Raw genomic sequence first — 23,375 nt, 5'->3', positions numbered from 1 at the left:
GTGCTCTCTCTCTGTCTGATCTCCAAACTCCGTGAAGTTTGTCTGATGTAGGTGAGACCACAGGAGCAAGGAATGTAATACACTCCTGGATATTTGTAGAATGGCACCTTGTCTTTTGGTAATCCTAATAAATGTTTGATGCTGGTGGTTGGTTTGAAGCTCACTCTGATGTTGTGGGCTTTTAGTATTCTAGCTGTTTGATAAGAAGGGACTTGAAGGGAATCACTACAGTAGAAATGTGCTGGGAGTTTGGTTCTTCTGGGGTTGTCACCGTATAGATATTTTTTGATGATGTTCGGAGGGTATCCATTTTATGATAACGTTTTGGCTATTAGTGAGATTTCAGTCTGTGTATCCTCCTCTTCTGATATAAACTTACGTGCTCTATATTTCAACATATGGATAATGCTTAGTTTGTGTGTCTTGTGATGGTTAGAAGTATAATGAAGGTATCTTCCAGTATCTGTCGGCTTTCTGTAAATAGATAAATTGACACTGTTAGGTTGTTTTTTTATCAAGATATCTAAAAAATGCAGTCGGTTGTTGTTTTCTACTTCCAGAGTGAATTTTATCTTGCTATGTATTGAGTTGATTTTATTCACAAACGATTTTAGGTTTTCTAAGCTATCTTGCCATATAATGCGAGCCAAGCACAGTGGAATTGTATAAGAAGAGCTCCTGATTAAGATAAGTTATTCTAAAAATAATTAAATATATATGCGTAATTGTTTGAGTAAGAGTGGCTGTAAATGTTGTGCACTACCAGTATTATTAGTGTAGGGGATTTTCTTGCCCAAAGTTAATTACGAAATCGTTATTATTAGACCTAGTAACCTGCAGGGAGAAAAAAAAAATGGCAGCGGCATTGTCATTCCATGATTTTAATTTAGATTTCAGTCGTTTTGTTAAGTGCGAGGTCTGTTATATGTATTCCTTTGATAACATAAATGATTTGTGGATATTTAGCGCGGATGAAAGAAGGGTGTGTGCGAAGTGTGACCTGAATGAGGAACTGATGAATGCAAATATGAAATTGATGACAGAAAGTGTTAGTAACGATTGTGTCGCGAGTGCATGTTTGAAAGAGAAGGATGGTGGGAAAGAGAGGCGAAAAAATGTTAAAAAAATCAGGAAAAAAGAAAAAGAGGGATTTGAAAACTGTAACGGATGATAAAAGGGACAAAAGTAAGGAGAGAGAGGCAGAAAGAAACGAAATTGAGAGAATGAAAAACTAGAAATGGCGTGACGCAGAAATCGCAAGTGAAAAAAAATCGAAAGAATAAATGATGCCGAAAGTTGGACGCATGTTGGACTGAAAGTACTGAAACAAAGAAAGATGAATGAGAGTAAAGGTGAGAAGAATGATAGCGAAAGTTGGATGCATGTTAGTCCGAAAGTACGGAAACAAAGAAGGATGAATGAGAGGGAAAGTGAGAAGAGGGGGTCGAGAGTTAGAAAGTTAGAAAGATTTAATGATAGAGAGAATGTGTCGCGAGATTCGGAAAGTGAATTGGATTGGATGAGGCAAGAAATGAAATGGATGGGGAATGAAATTAAGAGAATTCAGGTCAAAACTATTAAAATAAATCATGATGGCATGAAAGAGTTAACGAAAGATGAGCAAGTGGTGTTGTATGGCGACTCCATTATTAAAGGTGTGCTAGAGAATAAAATGCACAAGGTATGTTTTCCAGGCGGTAAAATGAGTACAGTGATTGAGGCATTGGAAATGAGGCGGGAGCGAGCAAAAGAGTTAATAGTATTAATTGGTACAAATGATTTGAGAGAGAACAAAGAGCATGTTCAGAATGAATATCAGTAGGCTGCTTGGAAAGATAAAAGAGAATAGTGTGACAGGAAGGGTAGTCAGTGTGTTGCCTAGGTATGACTCTGGTGAAATGAGGCAGAGAGCAAGGATTATGAGTGATATTCTGGCTGAAATGTGCAAGGAGATGGGAGTACAGTTTGTTAATGTGTGGAATGAGTTTGAGGAACGAAGTGAGCTGTATGGGAACGATGGACTGCATTTGAGTGGTTATGATGTGAGTCGCTTGGAGAGACTGCTGCTGGAAAGTAGAGAAGTGAATACAGAGAATGAATCAGATCAAGAGGGGAGTGATGTGGAAAAGCAGGAGAGTAAGATAGGAGAGATTGGGGAAGTGAGTGGTATGAGTATAGAAAATGAGAGAGTGGGTGTGCAAGAGGAGCAGGGAAACGGGGAGGCTCAGGGTGGATAGGGGTACACAGCGTGAGAAAGGTGGATGCTCCAAGAGGAGGTGAGAGCATGTGTAGGCAGGAAAGTAATGGGATGACCAGGGATCAAGAGGAAACAGATGGAATTGCAAAGGGTTCTAAAATGAAGAAGCAGAAAGGGAAACGGCCCCAGTCCAGCATGGAGAAATCACATCGAGTGAGTAGTATCAGTGGAACTAGCTGTAGATCCAGAAATGAGCTGTTGTGTTTGTATACCAATGCTAGAAGAATAAAAAACAAGGCGGATGAAATGGTTGCACTAATTGCGTCTGTGCACCCAGAGATTGTCGGAATAAGTGAGACATGGTTAGATGAGGACGACATCCTGACAGGAATAGAGATGGAAAGGTATGATGTGTTTCGGGAGGATAGAAGGGGTAAAAAGGGAGGGGGAGTGCTGTTGATGATAGAGAAAGAGTTATGTCCATACAAGGTAGAGATGCAAGAGGGAAATAGGGCCATTGGTTTTGAGGCAGTATGGTGTGAGATAGAGGTGAATAGAATCAAATACTTGGTGGGATGTTGTTATAGACCTGGTAACGTGGATGGTGGTGATAGTGAAATGTATAGTCAAATAAGCCAAGCAAATAAGAAAAGGGTGATCATTATGGGTGATTTTAATTATGGCAATATAGACTGGAATGAAGAGATGGCAACTGGAGGTATAGAGAATGAGTTTCTTGAGTTTTTGAGGGATGACTACCTCAGAGAGTATGTAACAGAGGGCACACGGGGATTGAGGGTCTTGGATTTGGTCATATCATCGGAGGATGTAATTATCAATGAGGTGTCAAATCATCCACCAGTTGGTGAAAGTAACCATGAGGTGATTACCTGGGTGGTTGCCAGCAGTGCAAAGACCCCTGTGAAAAAAGGGTATATGTGGAACTACAAGGGGGGGGGGGGGTGATTATGAAGAGCTCAGGAGACAGCTTGCAGGTGTAGCATGGAATGAGGAGTTAGCTGAAAAAAAGATCAATGCAGCTTGGGGGATTTTCAAAAACTACTTAGTAGATGCAATGTCTAAATGTATATCATGGGTGAGAAGGTTAAATAAGGTAGGTGTGAGATGGATGAATAAAGAGATTAAGCATGCAATACAGAGAAAAAGGGCATTGCGGAGGCAGCATAAGAAAAGTGGAAGTAACCAATTTCATGAGGTCTACAAAGACCAGGCAAGGAGGGTGACTTGGTTGGTGAGAGTAGCTAAAGAGAGGTATGAACAGCGGTTAGCTAATGAAGCCAAAAAGAATCCTAGGGAGTTCTTTCGATATGTAGCCAGCAAAAGAAAGAATGATTATGGAAGGATGACATTGATTGGAGGAAATGGTATAAAGACAGCTGTTGCAGAATGTGTGGTGAGATACTTAATGAGCAGTTCATAAAGATCTTTCAATCTTGTGAATGTGACTTCATGGAGAGATTAAGGGCAGTTGATGATGGGGAGGAGAGACTGACTGTAAGTGAGCAAGAGGTGTTTCGGGAGTTGAGTAAACTAGATGTAAATAAGGCTGTGGGACTTGATAATATATCACCGCATATTCTGAAGGAATGTGCCAGAGAGTTGACACCTGCCTTGACATATTTTTTTAATACGAGTCTTGCACTTGGTCAAGTCCCTAAAGAGTGGAAGGAGGGCAAGATTGTGCCACTTCATAAAGGAGGTGATCGAACTCGAGCATCAAACTATAGGCCTATCTGTGTGTCAGGTGTTGTGGTTAAGTTGTTGGAGAAGCTTGTGAGAACTAGGATCCAGAGTTGGGTTGACAACAATGGTATAATCTTGGATGGACAGCATGAATTTGCTAAAGGGAGGTCATGTTTTAGTAATCTACTTACTTATTACAATAAAGTGACTGCTTCCTTGGACAGAGGAGAAGGATACACAGTAATATACTTGGATTTCACAAAAGCTTTTGATAGAGTACCTCATGATAAATTGACAGTCAAACTATAGCAGATGGGGTTGGATATTAGATTAGTGCATTGGATTGGAGACTGGCTATCTGATAGGTATCAACAAGTTGTGTATGGGGGTGTGCGATATCCATGAAAAGGAAAGTCACTAGTGGAGTGCCTCAGGGGTCTGTTTTAGGGCCATTACTATTTAACTTGCATATTAATGATATTGGCGAAGATTTGGATGGAGATATTCAGTTGTTTGCAGATGATGCAAAGTTGTGACGAACCATAAAGAGTAGTGAAGATGTTGTGGCCGTGCAAGAAGACTTGAATAAATTGAGTGATTAGGCAAGCAAATGGGGATGTGAGTTCAATATTGCAAAATGTAAGGTTTTAAAATTTGGAAAACAAAAGATAGGATGCAGAATTTATGCTTGGTGAGAATATATTGTTGGAGGTAGAGGAAATAAGATATCTGAGGGTGATAGTGGATAAGGATCTAAAATTTAGGGGACACATCGCCAAAATTGTGAAGACAACACAGAGACTTCTGGGAATGATGCAGAGGAGACTGACGTGTAGAAGTAGGGAGATTCTTGTTCCATTGTATACGGCTTTGATTAGGCCACACATGTACTATTGTGCCCAGATTTGGTCACCTAGTTTTCAGAAGGATGAAGAGATGTTGGAAAGGATCCAAAGGCAACTGACTAAGGTAGTTTCTGACCTCTGGAATGTCGAGTATGAGGAAAGATTGAAAAGATGTAATTTGCAGAGTCTGGTGGAGAGAAGGAAGAGGAGAGATATGATAGAGACCTACAAGCTGGTAAGAGGTTGTTATAAGATTAATGGTGGAGAAGTTCTATAGAGATCAGGGGAGAACCAGAGGTCATCCCTGGAAACTGTATAAAGAGGGTGCGAGTAGGGGAGTGAGAGGCAGATTTTTTTCGTGCAGAGTTGTGAGTGATTGGAATGCCTTGCCTGAGAGTGTGGTGTCTGCAAGGAGTTTGAGTGTGTTTAAGACACGGTATGATGAGATGTGTGTGAGATAAAAGGACCTCCTAGATGAGTCTTTGAATCCATGAGGTCTTGTTTAATAATAATAAAGTGCTCAAAAATTTCTTGGTACACTTTGGAATTGACTCTTTTGTACACAATACACTGCCTATCTGGACCCTTTGCAGTCATACAAACCAATACATTGACAGAGGTTGCAAATTTCACTGAACGTTCCATGCATTTTTTATCAAATGCTTCTTGCTTAAGATGCCAAACATGTATCCATTCATGACCATGGGACACACAAAACATATTTTCATCGCTAAAAAGTACCTTTTTCCAGTCCTTTTGATCCCACAACAGTCTTTGCTTACACCATCGCACTCTAGTTGCCTTTTGCTTGGAAGTCATAAGTGGCTGTGTTTTAGGCACATGTGATTTAAAACCAATTTGTGAAGTCATCTCAACGTCATAGATTTAGACACATCAACAAAGTATGTGGTATTTTCTAAGGTATTTTCACAGGAGATGGAAAGAACTTATACTTTGGAAGCAGTTTTTCTTCATCATATTCTTCAATCTCCTCTCATCTTTTGATGTAGTTATTACCTTTCGACCACTATTACAGCAATTATTTTGAAAACTCCGGTTATTAGAATACTGTCTCAATGCTCTACTCACACTTGCTTGAGAACATTTCAATTCCTTAGCTATAAACTGTTGAGTTTGGCCTTCTTTGGTAGAGACACCATATGAAACTTCTTAGCTTCCAATATTTCACGTTTCTAGGTTTGCTAAACATGGGTTCAACCCATGTTTAGCAAATGATTAACTGAAATCCACATGCAAATGATCCCTCACACACAAGTCAGTCTATGCTCTATTTTTATGCTCTCCTCAAAACCAATCGGAAAAATTTGGAATATTCTAATATTTTGAACCACATTAAAAATTATTCTATTTTGTGAATGCTTTCAAATAACAGTTTTTTTTAACAGCATCCTTGGATCTCTTAACCATTATTCCAAGATAAGGTCATTAGTCCTATATCTATAGTATATTTTGTATGTAACTTGCATGTTTTCCTGGCTGGTTTGTCTGTTTTTGAGGGATGAAAAACCCGAGTTTCCAGGAGAAAAAAACCTGGAAACTTCCTTAGACTAACTAACTTACCTGATAAAAGTTCTTTGCATCAGAGACAGAATTCAAACCCAGGTCTTTCCATTCAAAGGGCAAAGTGCACATAAGACTTGGCAATGTTATACATACACTTTCTATTCACTTATGTGAATCTTTTTATTGTATATTTCCATTATGCAATTTTGCATGGCAATGTCATAATTGAATTTTTATTTTAACAATTTTTATTTTTTAAAATTCTCTGTACTACAATACTTTTACATCTTTGTAACAAGCTTTGTGCTCCTTTGCCCATGTTTGTTTATAACTCTGTAAATGACTATGTTCTCAGTTTCCAAGCGGTTCCTAATAGTATCATGTGACTGGCCAGAGAGTGGCAGAATGAAAGAAAAGTGAAATGTGATGTATATGTCATCACATTTCATTTTGCAATGAGATGCTCATCACAAAATATGCATTTTATATTCAGTTCCTTATTTTTCTTATGCAGTTCACATGTGTAGTGGATTCATCAAGAAGGAACTTGACATCGCTAACATTCGGTAATGCATGAGACTAATCTCAGGTGGTATTGGTCACCAACAGAATAGAAGAGGAAAGGTTAGCGAAACTAGTATTGTTGTTATCAGGAATCAGAGAAAGACACTAAGATTAATGAAATAATTAATTTGGAGGAAAGCTGTTGATATGAAATCGGTCAACTTTTCATGTAGTGATATCAGAATATCCTGGACATTTGAAGGTATGTCGGGAATTTGATGATAATGTTAATGAATTATAATCCAAACTAAAAATCTCAAATCGAACTAACAAGTACTAATAAGCATAGTACAATGCTGTATGAAACTATGTTCATTAAATTAATTGAACATACAGCCTAGAGTAGAGGGGGCTGTATAGTACTGCAAGAATTCCTAGCAACCTGCCAAGCATACCACAGCTATCAATATTAATAAAATTACTTAATCATTATAAAATATGAGCAATATGAATTTGGAAACAGAATGATTGTTACTGATACTGCCTGCATTTTAATTATTATTACACAGACATCACCATGGCATCTAAAGACTCGTCATAGGATGCCTACAAGCTAATCATTCACACAGTGCATATTATACTACTTCTTAAACTCATTCACTGATTAGGACACTAACCACAACCATTTCACTTGCTCATAATTCTCCAAGCAAAAAAAAAAAAATCCTAATACCTATGGCAGGGATGGAGAATTTGCAGCCTTTTGAGGGGAGGGAGGGGTAGCAAATTTAGTTATTATTATCATCATTACCCCAAGAGACCTCATGAAATCAAAGACTCATCTGAGAGGTCCTTTTATCACACACACACACACAGCTCATCATACTTAAACACACTCAAACTCCTTGAAGACAATACAATCTCAGGCAAGGTATTCCAATCATTTACAACTCTGTACGAAAAAAACCTGCTTCTCACTCCCCTACTCACACCCTCTTTATACAGTTTCCAGGGATGACCTCCGGTTCTCCCCCGATCTCCCACTATTTTCTGTAGAACTTCTCCAGCATTGATCCAATAAGAACCCCTTACTAACTTATAGGTCTCTATCATATCTCCCCCCTCTTCCTCTTATTCACCAGACTCTGCAAGTTGCATCTTTTCAATCTTTCCTCATACTCGACATTCCAGAGGTTAGAAACTACTTTAGTGAGTCACCTTTGGACCTTTTCCAACATCTCTTCATCCTTCTGAAAACCAGGTGACCAAATCTGGGCATAATAGTTCATATGTGGCCTAATCAACACCTTATACAACAGAACAAGAATCTCCCTACTTCTACACGTCAGTGTCCTCCACATCATTCCCAGAAGCCTTTGCGTTGTCTTCACAATTTTGGCTATGTGTCCCTTAAATTTCAGATCCTTATCCACTATCACCCCCCAGATCTCTTATTTCTCCACCTCCGACAATATATCCTCACCAAGTATAAATTCTGCATCCCATCTTTGTTTTCCAAATTTTAAAACCTTACATTTTGCAACATTGACTCACATCCCCATTTCCATGCCCAATCACTCAATTTATTCAAGTCTTCTTGTAAGGCCACAACATCTTCTCTACTCTTCATGGTTCATCCCAACTTTGCATCATCTGCAAACAACTGAATATCTCCATCAAAATCTTCACCAATATCATTAATATACAAGTTAAACAGTAATAGCCCTAAAACAGACCCCTGAGGCATTCCACTAGTGACTTTCCTTTTCCTGGATATCGCTCCAGGATAGGTATTATACACAACTTGTTGATACCTATCAGATAGCCAGTCTCCAATCCAATGCACTAATCTAATATCCAACCCCATCTGCTCTAGTTTGAATGTCAACTTATGAGGTAATCTATCAAAAGCTTTTGTGAAATCCAAGTATATTACTATGTATTCTTCTCCTCTGTCCAAGGAAGCAGTCACTTTATTGTAATAAGTAAGTAGATTACTAAAACATGACCTCCCTTTAGCAAATCCATGCTGTCCATCAAAGATAATACCACTGTTGTCAACCCAGTTCTGGATCCTAGTTCTCACAAGCTTCTCCAACAACTTAACCACAACACCTGACACACTGATAGGCCTATAGCTTGATGCTCGAGTTCGATCACCTCCTTTATGAAGTGGCACAATCTTGCCCTCCTTCCACTCCTTAGGAACTTGACCAAGTGCAAGACCCATATTAAAAAATATGTCAAGGCAAATGTCAACTCCCTGGTGTTGGATCCTACTTCTTCTTAACACATACTTTGGATCCGACATATAGTTATTACGATGTTCTTAACTAGTTGATAGGTTGCAAGTTGATTTCTAATTCAAATATAAAGAAAATATATATTTTGAGACTGCACCACTTTATATCTGAATTAGTTCAAGAACTGAAGATAAACCAACTTTTAACTACCCTTCCCTTATATGATGTTATTATATATACTGGCCGAGTATATTTAACTTACTTATTTTACCCGCTTTGGTTCGAATATTTTATGAATGGTGCAGTAAAAGAGATTCAGGCAAAATACAACTTTTGATTAAAAAAAACAAAAATTTAATTTTAGAATCATAAATTTTATACTTAAATTCAAATCAGTAATTAAGATATCACAAATATTTTAACTTCTCAGATAAATTCAATCATACAACGGTAAATCTGTTATCTCTATAATACAGTCTTCTCACAGTTCCTTAAGTTCCAAATACAACAAAAATTGCAGTAATACCTCTTCACAAACAAACACTTTTAAATTTACACTTTAGCTAACTTCCTCAATAGTTATTGTTAGTATAAGGAAATTCTAGGATGAAACTCTCACACTTCTCTGTATAGGAATATTAACGGTTGGAATAATCTTACCAATAATCTTTTTTCTTCACCTACTTATACGTAAATATTTTTTATAACTGTAAACACTTTAAACAGTAAACGGCACTTATTAAATAAATTCTTCTAAGCAATAACTGAATTAATCATCCGTCACAATACACATAAACAAACGTTATTGCATAAAGTACTACTGATCACTCATGAAATAAGGCAATACACAATAATTCCTTAACTTTAGGTTTTATATGCACAGTTGTTCATTCCTCCGGCATTCGATTAATTCTTTAGGCACTATAATTCTAAGCACAGCTAACAGTAAACTTCAATTTTACAGCCTCTACTATTCTAGTAACTCCGTGCTTTATTTCAAGTTCTGTGTGTCCTTGACAGGTCGGCCCTGAAATTAAATCTCAACTCAAATATCGCTAGTCTATTTAGTAGTCACTCATCTGTCTTCCGTAGCTATAATTGTTATTCTACAATTTATTAGCTAACCGCCTCTCGACTAGTAGACGTTATTAGCTGCTTGAGTGACTTGCCGACTCGCTATTATCGCACTGTGATTCCCGAATGCCGAAAGTTCCGATTCCAACCTAATGCCAATCCTCTCCTTTTTCTCTCTTAATTCCTCTAATCTCCCCTTAATTAATTAATAATTTCAGCATTCATCGCTTATATATCTGTTCTTCCCGCCTAAATTATTCTTGTGATTTCTTTCTAAAACTCTTTTCAATAAACCTTCTCCTCACGTGGTGTTCCAAAACGTGCTCGCTCACTTACATACGTCTTCATGACAACCAAACAAAATATAATAAAATTGAGGCTTTACATAACGCTAAACTTCTACAAATAGGAATAAATAAAGAATATTTACATTTCAATTAATGCGCAGTTAAAATATCAAATACAAATTTTTATAATATTAATATAGTAATGAACAAAATAGCTTAATAATATTAAATAGTCTTTTCATTATTAATACATATATCTTTGATTAAATAATTAGATATTAGACAAAATTAAAGTAGTTATATGAATATTAAATTGTAAAATAAGTTGTTTACATTAATTAATATTTACAAGTCTAGCCTTTGTGATGGAAGATCATGTTGGATTCTGAAATAAATAATAATTACTCTAATCTCTATATATTCAGAATCCAACACTGGCACATAATGTGTCAGGCAGTTGACATATGTGGTGATATATTATCAAGTCCCATAGCATTATTAACATCTAGTTTGCTCAACTTCCCATATACCTCTTGCTCACTTACAGTCAGTCTTTCCTTCCGATCATCAACTACTCTCAATCTCTCCATGCAGTCACATTCACAAGATTGAAAGACCTTTATGAACTGCTTATTAAGTATCTCCACCACACATTCTGCAACAGCTGTCTTTATACCATTTTCTCCAATCAATGTCATTCTTCCATAATCATTCTTTCTTTTGCTGGCTACATATTGAAAGAACTCCTTAGAATTCTTTTTGGCTTTATTAGCTAACTGCTGTTCATACCTCACTTTAGCTACCCCTCACTACCCAAGTTACCCACCTTGCCTGGTATATAGGTGATAGGTGAAAAAGAGGGGACATGATAGAAACTTATAAGATATTAAAGAGGTTTTATAAAATTGATGCAAAGGAAATTTGGATTGCAAATTTACTTTGTAATGCAAATTTAAAAAAAAAAGTTTTATTTTATATCCATCAATATATGACAAATAGTCAGAACTAGGGGCCATCCATGGAAGCTGTGTAAGAGTGTGGTTAGTGGTTAGTAGGGGTGCATGCAGACCAGATTTTTTTGCTTGAAGAGTGATTTCCAGAATTTCCAGAATTAGCTGTGAGTTCCCTGCAGTGAATGAGTTTAAAGAAAGGTATGATAGGGCTTATGTGTATAAACATAAGTGTGGATCTCTAAGTCTTCAGACTCCATGAAGGTACCATATTATAATAATAATAATAATAATAATAATATTTAAAATTTCTTTATTTTTAAAGCACGGTGCTAAAAAAAAAAAAATTGCCCACTATTATCAATCTATACATTGTTCTAAGGTTGGTAATTCGCTCTTATCCATTCATCACATTGCACTGAGTGCTTGTAGTAGCCTGTAATGGTTAGTGCACTACCATATTATATTAATTAGTCACTAGAGGCCACTATGAGCACTTGGTGCAACGTCAGCTTGATTTGGAAAAAAATGGTTTAATTTTACAAGTGTTACTATACTGCAGTGCCATCATATGTATTGTCAGTTTATAACAAGCTGAATGAGAAGAAGTTTCTATTTAATTCATTTATTAATTTAATAAATTTTAATTGATATTCCAAATATGAAGAAAAGAACAATTATGAGATGAATAGAGTATTTAATGAAAAATGGGAACTGCAATATTACTTGCTTGGTAGACCAAATGAAACTGAAACCAAATAGCCTCTTCTTATTTGGCAATAAGCAATCTCAAATAAGTCGTTAAGTTATGTACCACTTAGTAAAATAAATTAACACAAAGCTTGTATTCAGAGAATATAATAAAATAGTCTTTTATTAACTGTTGAGTTGTTTATTTTGTTGAACTCCATTCTTGAATTATTAATTTATAAATAAACAAAAACACTTGAGTTTTAAGAGATTTTTCATATTGTAATATCCATATTCATACTGCATGCATGCATGCAACCTCTTTATAATTTTAGCAAAATTTATTATACATGAAGTGTGATTAACCTTAGGAATCTGTGAAGTGATAATGTGGCCTTCCTATGCCTAAAGGGTTCCTAACCCCTGACCTATACCAACTACACTGGTTTCTATAAATTAAGAGGAAAAATCACTATAACTCAAAAACTGTATGATGAATTTTTATGCAATCTGATGAAAAGCAGTATGATATGAGATCATAAAGAAACACCCCCAAAATATTGTAAAAAATACTTTAATTCAGTAACAAATGGGTACATGAAGACATCAGTCAAAAACAAGATGTCAAAATAAGATTATGAAAGTGCCTCAATACACAATGTGGTTGCCCCTCACAAGCAATACAGTGTTCACTATGATGTTTCATACTGTTTATAATGGTGTCCAACTCAGTTGGTAATAATAACATTGCTCCTACAAAGCTCTCTTAAGTCACTCAGAGTTTTGGGGGGGGGGGGAGTTGGGAGTAGCAACATGTCTATTTAGAGCATCCTAGACATGCTCAGTGGGATTAAGCTCAAGAGACCTAGCTGGCCAGTCTATACATACTATAGCCTCTTCTTAAAGATTTTGGTCCATGAACTTTGCTCATGAGGACTAACATTATCTTATAGGATAATGTCTCCTATAGCATCCAAATATGGGCATACATGCAAACAAAATGAAAAATTTTGTTTGCCTTGTCGTGACGTTGTTCTCTTGATGTTCGAATCCGCCATCTTGTTAAAAGTCACTTTCATAAAACAAAAGAAAACTAATTGTAAATTGATAACTAATCTAAGGTTAGAGAAATTTCTATTATACTGCGCCACTCTATCCTTAGATAAGTCTATATGAAATAGTAGGATCAATTCAAAGTTAGTTAGTAGTCTTCTCATTCATTCAGGCCAAAGTATTTATTTTCTCTCTCTTTGGGATTCCCGCTAGATTCGAATTTTTGTGAACGGTGCAGTAAAAAGAATTTCAGGCAAATACAACAGTTATGTTAACAAATAAAACATTTAATATAGGTCATATAACACTTACATAAATTTTACTTCTAAATTTAAACAATAGAAATAAGTCAAACATTTAGTCAAGTCAATTACATTAGCACAATCTTCCAAGTCTTCACATACACCGTCTTAACTTCTGGGTTATAAAGTCTTTACACTTAAATGAATATAACTGAACATCCAATCTAATTAGTTTTCACACATTTTTCAGTCATGCTATAAGTTCAAAATATTACAGGATCTAATGGCTGAAAATATCTTTCAAGCAACTCTTATCTCCAACTCTCAATCACGAAGGGTTTCCACAGTTAAAGTTAATAATACACTATGATAGACCTTACCGGAAATGGTTCCTAGAACATCTATTATGTTGTGAGCAAACTTCTGGAATTTACTTATCACACTTAAAGAATAAAAACACATCTACAAAACTTATCCGCAGTTATACTTAAAGCACTATCAATTACCCTTCAGAATTCTTGACATCAATTACAGGGCACTTCAACTATCCTTATTACCACTCATAAATTAATTAAAACACTGTGAGGTTCTCCTTAGGGCAAATCGGAAATAAGCTGCAATACTAGATCAGCTGGGTTTATTCAGAATTCTTCCTTGAACGTCCAGCTTTTTATTTTATCCGATTGTAGCTTTAACTTTCCTTCTATTATTATTGCTGATTTCACATTCAGCTAACTATAATATTCTTTACGTTCTTGCTCACTTATAAAAATTATCCACTTAACTCCCACCCAACTCCTACTTTTTTATATTTTTTTTTTTATTCTCTCTTTAGCCCACGCTCTGTGCGCTCGTTTATTTCACGCGTCTCCATGACAACAGACAAACATAAACATTCTCGCCAATGTTAAATAAGGCTATACTACTACATTGAGTCATTATATACCGTTAAGCTTTATACACAAATAGGAATAATTAGAATATTTGCTTTTCAATAAATGCGTAGTTAATATTGCAAATACAAGTTTTTATAATATTGACATAACAATAAATAGAATAGCTTAATAATATTTAATACAGAATCTTATTACCATTAACACATTTCTTTGATTAAATAATTAAATATTTGACATAATTAAGGTAGTTATATGATATCAAATTATAATTTACGTTATTTACATTAAATAATATTTACAAACGCAGCTTTTGTGATGGAAAATCATGTTGGATTCTGAATCAAATAACATTTATTCTATTTTCTACATAATTAGAATCCAACAGTCTCCTATAACATCCAAATATGGGCATACATGCAAACAAAATGAAAAATTTTGTTTGCCTGTTTAAAACCTAGTAACTTATGTTTCTATATAATAAATTTAGTTTAATCCTTTATCCAAGAGTAAGCAAACAAAGCTTGCACCTGAAGTATCTTCAAGGCCAAACTTTGTTTGCTTACACTTGGATAAAGGATTAAACTAAATTTATTATAGTCTAACCAAGTGGGGGAAAAAACTTCCAACATTATGTTTCCATAATATTCCCTCTTTCTGCCTGTCAACCAAAGTTTGTAACTTACAAGCCTTTGATCTATCCTTATAAGGAGTATTCCACAGACCTACCATTTTGTCACCCACCTCTGAATCTTTTCTAATATTTCCTCATCCCCTAGAAACCCAGTGATCAAATCTGGAAACCAGTATTACTGAGACAGCAAAGCTATGTCAATATGTTCAACATCCTTTGTATTTTTGCCTATTTCTGCACAAAATATTTTTGTGGACAAATTCCTAGTCAACCACTATTCAATTTCTTGGAGTCTGGTTCCAGCTTTGTAATACACAGCATGTAGACTTTTCATTCCAAAGTGCAGAAACCTTACTGTTCTGAACTGGCAAGCATTATTATTTTCCCAAACTATCAGTCATCCTGCAAAATCTCTACACCACTGTTATCAACTATTTGCTCACCCAGTTTACCATATGTATAGGCTTAAGTGCTGTGAGAACATCATGTTGGAGGTAATGGATTTTTTACAACTCAGAAAGGATTAAAACAGAATTTAATACTTCCTATATTAAATATATTATATTAAATTTCTATAGAAATTATATAAGAATATAATATTATATTCTTATATTATATTAAATATAGGAAGTATTAAATTCTGTTTTAATCCTTTCTGAGTGTTGTAAAAAATCCATTAAGCCTCCAACATGACACCCAGTATATTATATTAAATATAGGAAGTATTAAATTCTGTTTTAATCCTTTCTGAGTGTTGTAAAAAATCCATTAAGCCTCCAACATGACACCCAGTATACCATAATTGGCAAACTGGCTGTTATTCCTTATGCCATTCCCAGTATCATGTAATGTATAAATGATTTTTCAGTTCTGTTACACCACATACATTTCTAACTTGTGTTAAAAGTTAAATTAATTAGTTCATAAATTTGGTAACATTCAAAAATTTACCTGGGGCAGCACCATCATAAGAAAGTCTAGAAATAAAAATTGTCTTTGAATTTTTGATAATTACAGGTCCAGATCTTACACCATGAGCAAAAGATGGAAGAAGTCCAAGATTTTCTTCATGTGGTATTATTAAGTCATTCGGTATCAAAACATGACCAAAGTTCATCTGTAATAATAAATAAAAAAAGAGTTATATGCATTTAGAAATGCATGTAATTTCTAAATTCTTTTATAAGTAATAAATTGTGAAGAAAAAACATAATTACACTAGCATTTTGTTATAAACTGAGATTTCTTCACAAGGAAGCTTATGCAGGCAGGCAGGCGCACACACACACACACACACACACACACACACACACACACACACACACACACACACACACACACACACACACACACACACACACAGCATATGTAGAGGTTTCAACCAATGGATGCAGTGGGTCTGATATTATTCCTAATAAGAAGTGTGGTGGGGAAAAGAATGGTCAGTTGACTTTCTTATATTAATTTTTATGCATTACAGTCAGCTCTTATTATGATAAACTAACTATAACAAAACTACTGAAAAGCCAGTAAAAACCCATAGCAACAAGTAAAAGAAAACTCACTACAGCGTTTTTAATTCTAATAAACTATTCCTTTAGTCCCTATAAGTTTCTGCACCAGCAAGCATCAACTCTAATATTTATCAAAAAATGCTATCAATTATAAAAATTGAATATAACAAAAGGAATGTGCCAAAATTATGATGATAAATCAAAATGGCATCTATCCTTTTCTTTCATAGTCACAACAGTGATCAGCATTCATTAAATAAAATCAGCAGCTGTCTCCATAAATTATGGAGACAACTGTGTTAAAGAAATAACTTCAATTTAATATAAACCAAAAAAAGTAAAAAAGCCAACACAAGTGTAATGTCGGAAGGATTTAAAATAAGGGAGATCAATTTTCAAAATTGATTAGTTCAACTTGGCCAAAGATATAGATATTAGTGAGACTTGGTTTGAAAAAGGACAATATAGTCATAATGAGAGAATGTAAGGGATATAGTCGTTTCAGAGAGGACAGAGAGAACAGAATGGGAAGAGGAATTCTGCTAATGACAGCAGAAGAAATGAAGCACAAAATAGTAGAAGTACATCAGGAAGATAATGATACAGAAAGCAGTTCATTTGAGGCTATCTGGTGTGAGCTAAAGACAAACAGGATGGAATATATAGTCGGTTATTGCTATAAGCTAGCAGATAAAAAGGGGAATGTAGATGGTACTGTCAAATTAGCACAATGAGTACAGGACAAATAATTATTATGAGAGACTTCAACTATGGAGTGCTTAAGGGGTCAAAGCTGTATAACTGAGAGGAGACCTCCACATGGCCTTTAAAGGAATGCAGAGAAATGACCAGGGCTGACCAAATTTAGCCAACCAAATTGTATTCTTAATGGCTTAACCCAAAATATAAAATGATAGTACAGCATGACAGAATTTCATGCTGGCTGGGGCATCGCCTGGTTAAACAAGGCCTCCGTTGTTTTCGGTCGGGAACCAGGGCAAACAGCGAAAAGTCAGCTACTGGAACAAATCCTGGAACACACCCTGACTCAACATCAGAGTTCAAGATCGGTACTATCAACATAAGAAGCCTGAATGGCAAAGAAATGGAGCTAGCAGAGGAATTGGATAAGTACCAAATCGACATAATAGGGGTGACCAAAACAAAAAAGACAAAATCTGGTAAGATTTTTTTAGCAATAAATACAAAATGTTATATTCAGGCAATGACAATCAAGGAAAAGAAGGAGTAGCTATAGTATTAAACACAAAATACGAGGCTAATCCTCTTGAATGGCAAGCAATATCAAGTAGAGTGATGTGGGAAAATATCAGAATTGGGAACTGGACAATGAGACATTTGTGCACATGGTTCCACAGAAGTAAGGTTGAAGTGGAGGAATTTTTTTGAGGCTTTAGAGAAAGCAACTGACAGAATGAAAAAGGAAAAGTTGGTCCTTGCTGGGGATCTAAATAGGAAATGAGTAGGAAATGAGTGTCAGACATACAAAAATATTTTGGGAAAATTTGGAGAAAAGAGAGAGCAAAGCTAATAAAAATGGCAAAAGCCTGTTGGATTTCTGCTCAGGATATGGACTGGTTATTACTAACACAATGATCCAACATACAAATGTGCACAAATTTACATAGAGAGAAGAGGCAAGGAATAATGCCGGCAAAGGTTGGTCGATTGGTAGAGCCTCTGCTACTAATGGCTCAGTTAAGTAAGTTTGAGCGCGGTTAGTAGTTAGAAGGGGACCAATCGTTTGATGCTGTTGGCACACTCTCCCTCGATGAGTCTTTGGACTCCCTGGAGGTGTATTATAATAATAATAATAATAATAATAATAAGAAGAAGAAGAAGAAGAAGAAGAAAAGTCTCCTTGACTGTGCTATTGTTGATAGTGATGTTTTCTCACCGGTGCAGGACACCAAGAATGTACATAGGATTTGAAATTGGAAGTGATCACCATTTAGTCTTGAGCAGAATAAAATTCAATTTCATATTGAAAAGAAGAACATGTAAGAAAGTTTTAAAGTGAATAAAAGTTGAGCAGCTCTCAGACGTGAACTGTAGACTAAAATATACAACTATTATTCAAGAAAAAATGAAAGAGTTTGAAAACAGGAACCAAACCTTGGAGATTCAGTGGCAAATCCTGAAGAAAACATTGACTGATTCAGCCAGAGAGGCATGTGGTGAGGTTGTCTGCAAGGATAGAAAAATCAGAACTCTATGGTGGACACAGGAAATTAAAGAGGCAGTGAAGGAAAAGAAGAAAGCATATCAAAAGTTCCTGGCAAATAAGTCAGCTTGTGCTCTTAGAGAATACAGAGACAAATGTAAGAATGGCAAATGTAAGAAGTAATTAAGATCATGGAAGATCTCTTTCCAAACGACATTGCACAGCTTTTCCGGCATTGCCTCAAGTCTAACTATTTTAAAGTAAACAACACAGTATATCAATAACTGGAAGGCTTAGCCATGAGCAGTCCCCCGTTACCACCGTGTGCAGAACTGTTCATGGAAAAACTAGAAAATTATAATTATTATTATTAATATTATGTAACACCTCTAAGCAGTCCAAAGACTCAGAGGGAGAATGTGCCAACACCATCGAACAATTGGTACCCTTCTAACTACTAACCGTGCTCAAACCTGCTTAACTTTTTGTGAACAATTAGTAGCAGAGCCTCTACCAATCGACCAACCTTTGCTGGCTGACATCCTAGCAAAAATAACTCCGAAACCATCAGTCTGGTGGAGATATGTTGACGGTGTGTGTTCTTTCCATCGTAAAATTAAATTCACATTAGAATTAGAAAACAACCATCAATTACCTTTTTTGGATGTACTAGTTAAAAAACAAGATAATGGACAATCAAGCTCACAATCTATCACAAACCTACAGACACCGGACGTTATCTTCATTTTACATCTAATCATCATTATGCACAGAAACTTTGCATCATACATATGCTAAAAAACAGAGCAAAAATATCATCATAGAAGAAAAAGATGTACTTGATGAGCTCTCACTCATATCAAAAACTCTATCCAAAAATGGTTATCCACAAAATATAATTCAAAAGATCGTCTACAGAAACAATCCCCAGCAACAACCTCTAGTGACACAGTATGTATCGTCCATCGTCATACTTTATGTAGGCTCAGTCTCCATCAAAATAGCAAGAATCATGAAGCCTTTTAACATCAGAGTTGCATTTAAACCTATTTTAACTACACGCCATATGTTAAGATCTCCTAAGGACAGCATTGCTTTCTACAAATATGCAGGAGTTTACAGCATACCATATTCATGTGGACTGACTTACATAGGCCACACTTCACGAAGCCTAGAAATCCGAAACAAAGAACATGTCGAAGATGTAAATGATAACAGAACAGAACATCTCAGGATTAGCACATCATTTCTCAATTTCAACCCATTCCATAGATTAAGAACAGCTCCATGGCATACATTGACGAAGATTTCAGATGTAGAATCTTTAAAGAAGCTACAGTGGTACGACGGACAGGAGACAACCTCAATAGAAATCAAGGCATAATATTAAAAGACATTTGGAAAAACTTAATAAATTCATTATGTTTAGCAGAACTCAATACTCAATTACGCAAAAAATTACAAAACGCGGTTTAATAACAATGACTAAGTCTCCACGCTTTATGCTTTTGATGCCACGCATGCTCTTCAATTTGTTTAACTGATTTTTAGGACGTTACTGCATTCTTTTGTTTTAGCATTTAGTGTTAGTATAACCTTTCTCGTCTTGAAAAAGCCAGAGACACCCTCGCTGGCGAAACTTGTCGATGATTATGTATATATGTTTATCAAATCATGGTCTAATAAATCCAATATAATGTATCATATTTAATGAAATGTAAGAATGCTAAACACTGTGTAAAGCTAGCTAAACAAAAGTCATGGGAAGACTTTGGTAAGAACATAGAAAATAAATATCAAGAAGGTGGCAAAATATTCTACACGCTGTTGAAAAAGTTCAGAAATGAAGGAAAGAGAACTGTAAAAGGAATTAGAGATGATAAAGGTGACATGAAAACTGGAGGAAAGGATATCCTTGATGTATGGAGTAATTACTTTGAAAAATTGCTAAACAAAACAATCAGTGACAGCACAGTAGTGAAAAACACTCAACAGGCATGCAATTAGGAATACATATCCATACTTGAAGTAATAAAACCAATTGAAAGGAGTAGAGCTCCCATAGTACCCATATATAAAAGGGGAAATAAAATTGAATGTGAGAATTACAGAGCTATTTCCCTACTGAGTATTTCTGGTAAGATTTATGCAAATATACTTGAGAAAGGGTTGGGAAGGGAAGCTTGGTGAAGAACAAGCTGGATTTTCACTTTAAGACAAATAGTTGAGAAATCATGGGAATATAACAAAGATAATATTTAAGTTTTGTAGATCTGGAAAAGGCATGTGCCAAGAGAAAAGCAATTCAAAATGCTCCAGTTGTATGGTGTCAATGGAGACTTATATCAAGCAATATTTAGTCTTTATTTGAGTGTAAGTCAGCAGTTAGAATTGAAGGAAGTACAGGAAGATGGTTTGATATTAAATCTGGTATCAGACAAGGATGTACAATATCCCCTCTGTTATTTATTATCTATATGGATCACATTTTGAAGGAAATTGGTATTAAACCTGATATCAAAATTGGAGATGTTAATCTCAGATCTTTACTTTATGCAGTAAATAAACTAACTAACTAAATAAATTTATTTCTTTATTTATAACTTCTAAATAAATCCAGTCTGCAAGATTCCCTGACTAAATTGAATAACTGTTGTAATAGATTTGGTATGTAGGTCAGCAAGAACAAGTCAAAAGACAATGAAAATAGGCAGAAGCATTTAAAATATCAACTGCATTGTGAATGGAGAACCTAGAGAACAAGTAAAACATTTCACCTACTTAGCCATAATTTTTAGTGAAAATTATTATTATTCAGCCTTCCATGGGGTCAAAAGACTCATCGTAGAAGGTCGTTCCTAGGAAACACAAAGTCTATCATCTGTACCATCGACAGAGTGTAGCATAGAGGCAGACTGCCTCATGGCGCAAGTTAATAAGGGTGCTCATTCAACCATATTGCGGTAGGCACCGTATTACAGCAACGATATTTTACAAATATACACTGTTTAGTTTATGTGCTTATTATATTTTAATAATAAAAATTTATAGTGACACATACTAAAACTAAACAGTTTAGAACCCACTTATTAAATCAGTGTTTCTCAAAAACTTAAAGCTTATAAACAGTTTTATCATTATTATTATTCAGGCCTCCATGGAGTCAAGAGACTCATCGTGGGAGGTCCTTAAGAAAAACAGGGTCTATCATACCATGCCTTGAATCATTGACTGTTCTTGCTCTCACCACTCTATCAGACATTCCATGGTTCCACCACCCTCCATGCAAAGAAACCACTCCTCACCCTCCTCCTTACAGCTTCTTTTCATAACTTCCAGTGATGGCCACTTGTCATTGCTCCTTCCCGCTGCTCCACCAAGTGAAAGAACTCCCCGGTGTCCACCCTGTAACTGCTTCTCAACAGTTTAAAAGTCTCGATCATATCACCTCTCCTTCTTTTATCCACCAAACTGTGTAGTCTACATTCCCTGAGTTGATCCTCATAATTAACATGGTACAGTCATGAAATCATTTTTGTTATTTGCCTCTGCACCCTTTCCACAGGGAATTTATTCCCTTCAAATCTTGGGGACCAAATCTGAGAACAATAGTCTAAGTGTGGTCTGATCAGATTCTTATACAATGGAACAATAACCCTTCTATCTCTGCAGATCAGATTCCTTCATATTGCAGCAATCCTCTGGATTACCTTCACCACCTTTGCAATATGCCCCCTCAATTTCAGTTTTCTATCGATCATCACTCCCAGATCTCTTCTGGGAGTGATGGTCTCCCCTACTTCCTCCAATACAGCTCCTTCAATCGAGTATGCAGCCTCTCATCGATGGATCCCAAACTTCAAGACTTTACATTTTGATGCATTAAACCGACAGCCCATTTCATTTGCTCATCTGACTAGTTTATTTAAATCCTCTTGCAGAGCCACCACATTTGTACTATTACTAATAACCCTTCCCAGCTTCACATCATCTGCAAACAACTGAATCCATTGACAATGTCACTGATATAAAGATTAACCTTCTGCTTCCTTGATATTTCCCCACCATGCACAACTCTCTGATACCTATCAGACAGCCAATCCTGAATCCAGTTGACTAACCTGACATCTAAACTCATGTGCTGTAACTTAAATATCAGCTTATCATGTGTCACCCTGTCAAATGCCTTTGCAAAATCCAAAAAAAAATGGAAGTTTATGCTTTTTCCCTCATCCCTCATCACTTTATTATAAAAGGCAATCATATTACTTAAGCAAGGGCGCCCCTTAACAAATCCATGTTGATTCTCGCAGATATCATTACCCTCATCTGCCCAATGCTGTATATAATTCCTCACTAATTTCTCCAAGACCTTAACAACTACATGACACACAAACTGGCCTATAAATAGAAACTTCCAGTCTGCTACCACCTTTATGCAATGACACTACCTTACCTTCCTTTCATTCCTTGGGTACCTTTCCCATAGCCAGACTTTCATTGAAAAGCTAGGTCAAAGGAGCTGTCAGTTCTTTAGCACCTTCTCTCAAAATCCGTGATGAAACACCATCCAGACCCCACAGCTTTACTGACATCCAGATTACTCAGTATTTGAAACACACTATCCTCTTGCACCTCTAAACCTCGAACCTGCCCTACCTCTCTAGTATTAAAATCTTCTCCATAATGAAATATTCCAATAAAGTGCTCATTGAACAACTCCACTATGCCCTCTGAATAAGTCACTCTATTTCTAGTTTTATTCCACAATATCATTCTTCCGCAATCATTTCTCCTCCTACTGGCCACATAGCTAAAAAATTCTCCAGGATTTTC

General features: G+C 35.9%; 1 protein-coding gene across 1 annotated transcript in view; it reads right to left on the bottom strand.

The window, feature by feature from the left end:
* Positions 1-23,375, bottom strand: part of LOC150107281 (protein Skeletor, isoforms B/C) — a 365,485-nt gene that overhangs the window by 267,142 nt on the left and 74,968 nt on the right. The window contains exon 5 of the mRNA XM_090391768.1: positions 15,792-15,957. Coding sequence (XP_090247894.1) covers positions 15,792-15,957 — 166 coding nt within the window. The remainder of the gene's footprint in view (positions 1-15,791; positions 15,958-23,375) is intronic.

Source organism: Typopeltis vanoorti, chromosome 4, assembly GCF_054136105.1.
Source record: "Typopeltis vanoorti isolate ZY-2024b chromosome 4, IOZ_Tvanoo_1.0, whole genome shotgun sequence".
NCBI classification, from domain to species: Eukaryota; Metazoa; Arthropoda; class Arachnida; order Uropygi; family Thelyphonidae; genus Typopeltis; species Typopeltis vanoorti.
This window is presented reverse-complemented; position numbering and strand designations above follow the sequence as displayed.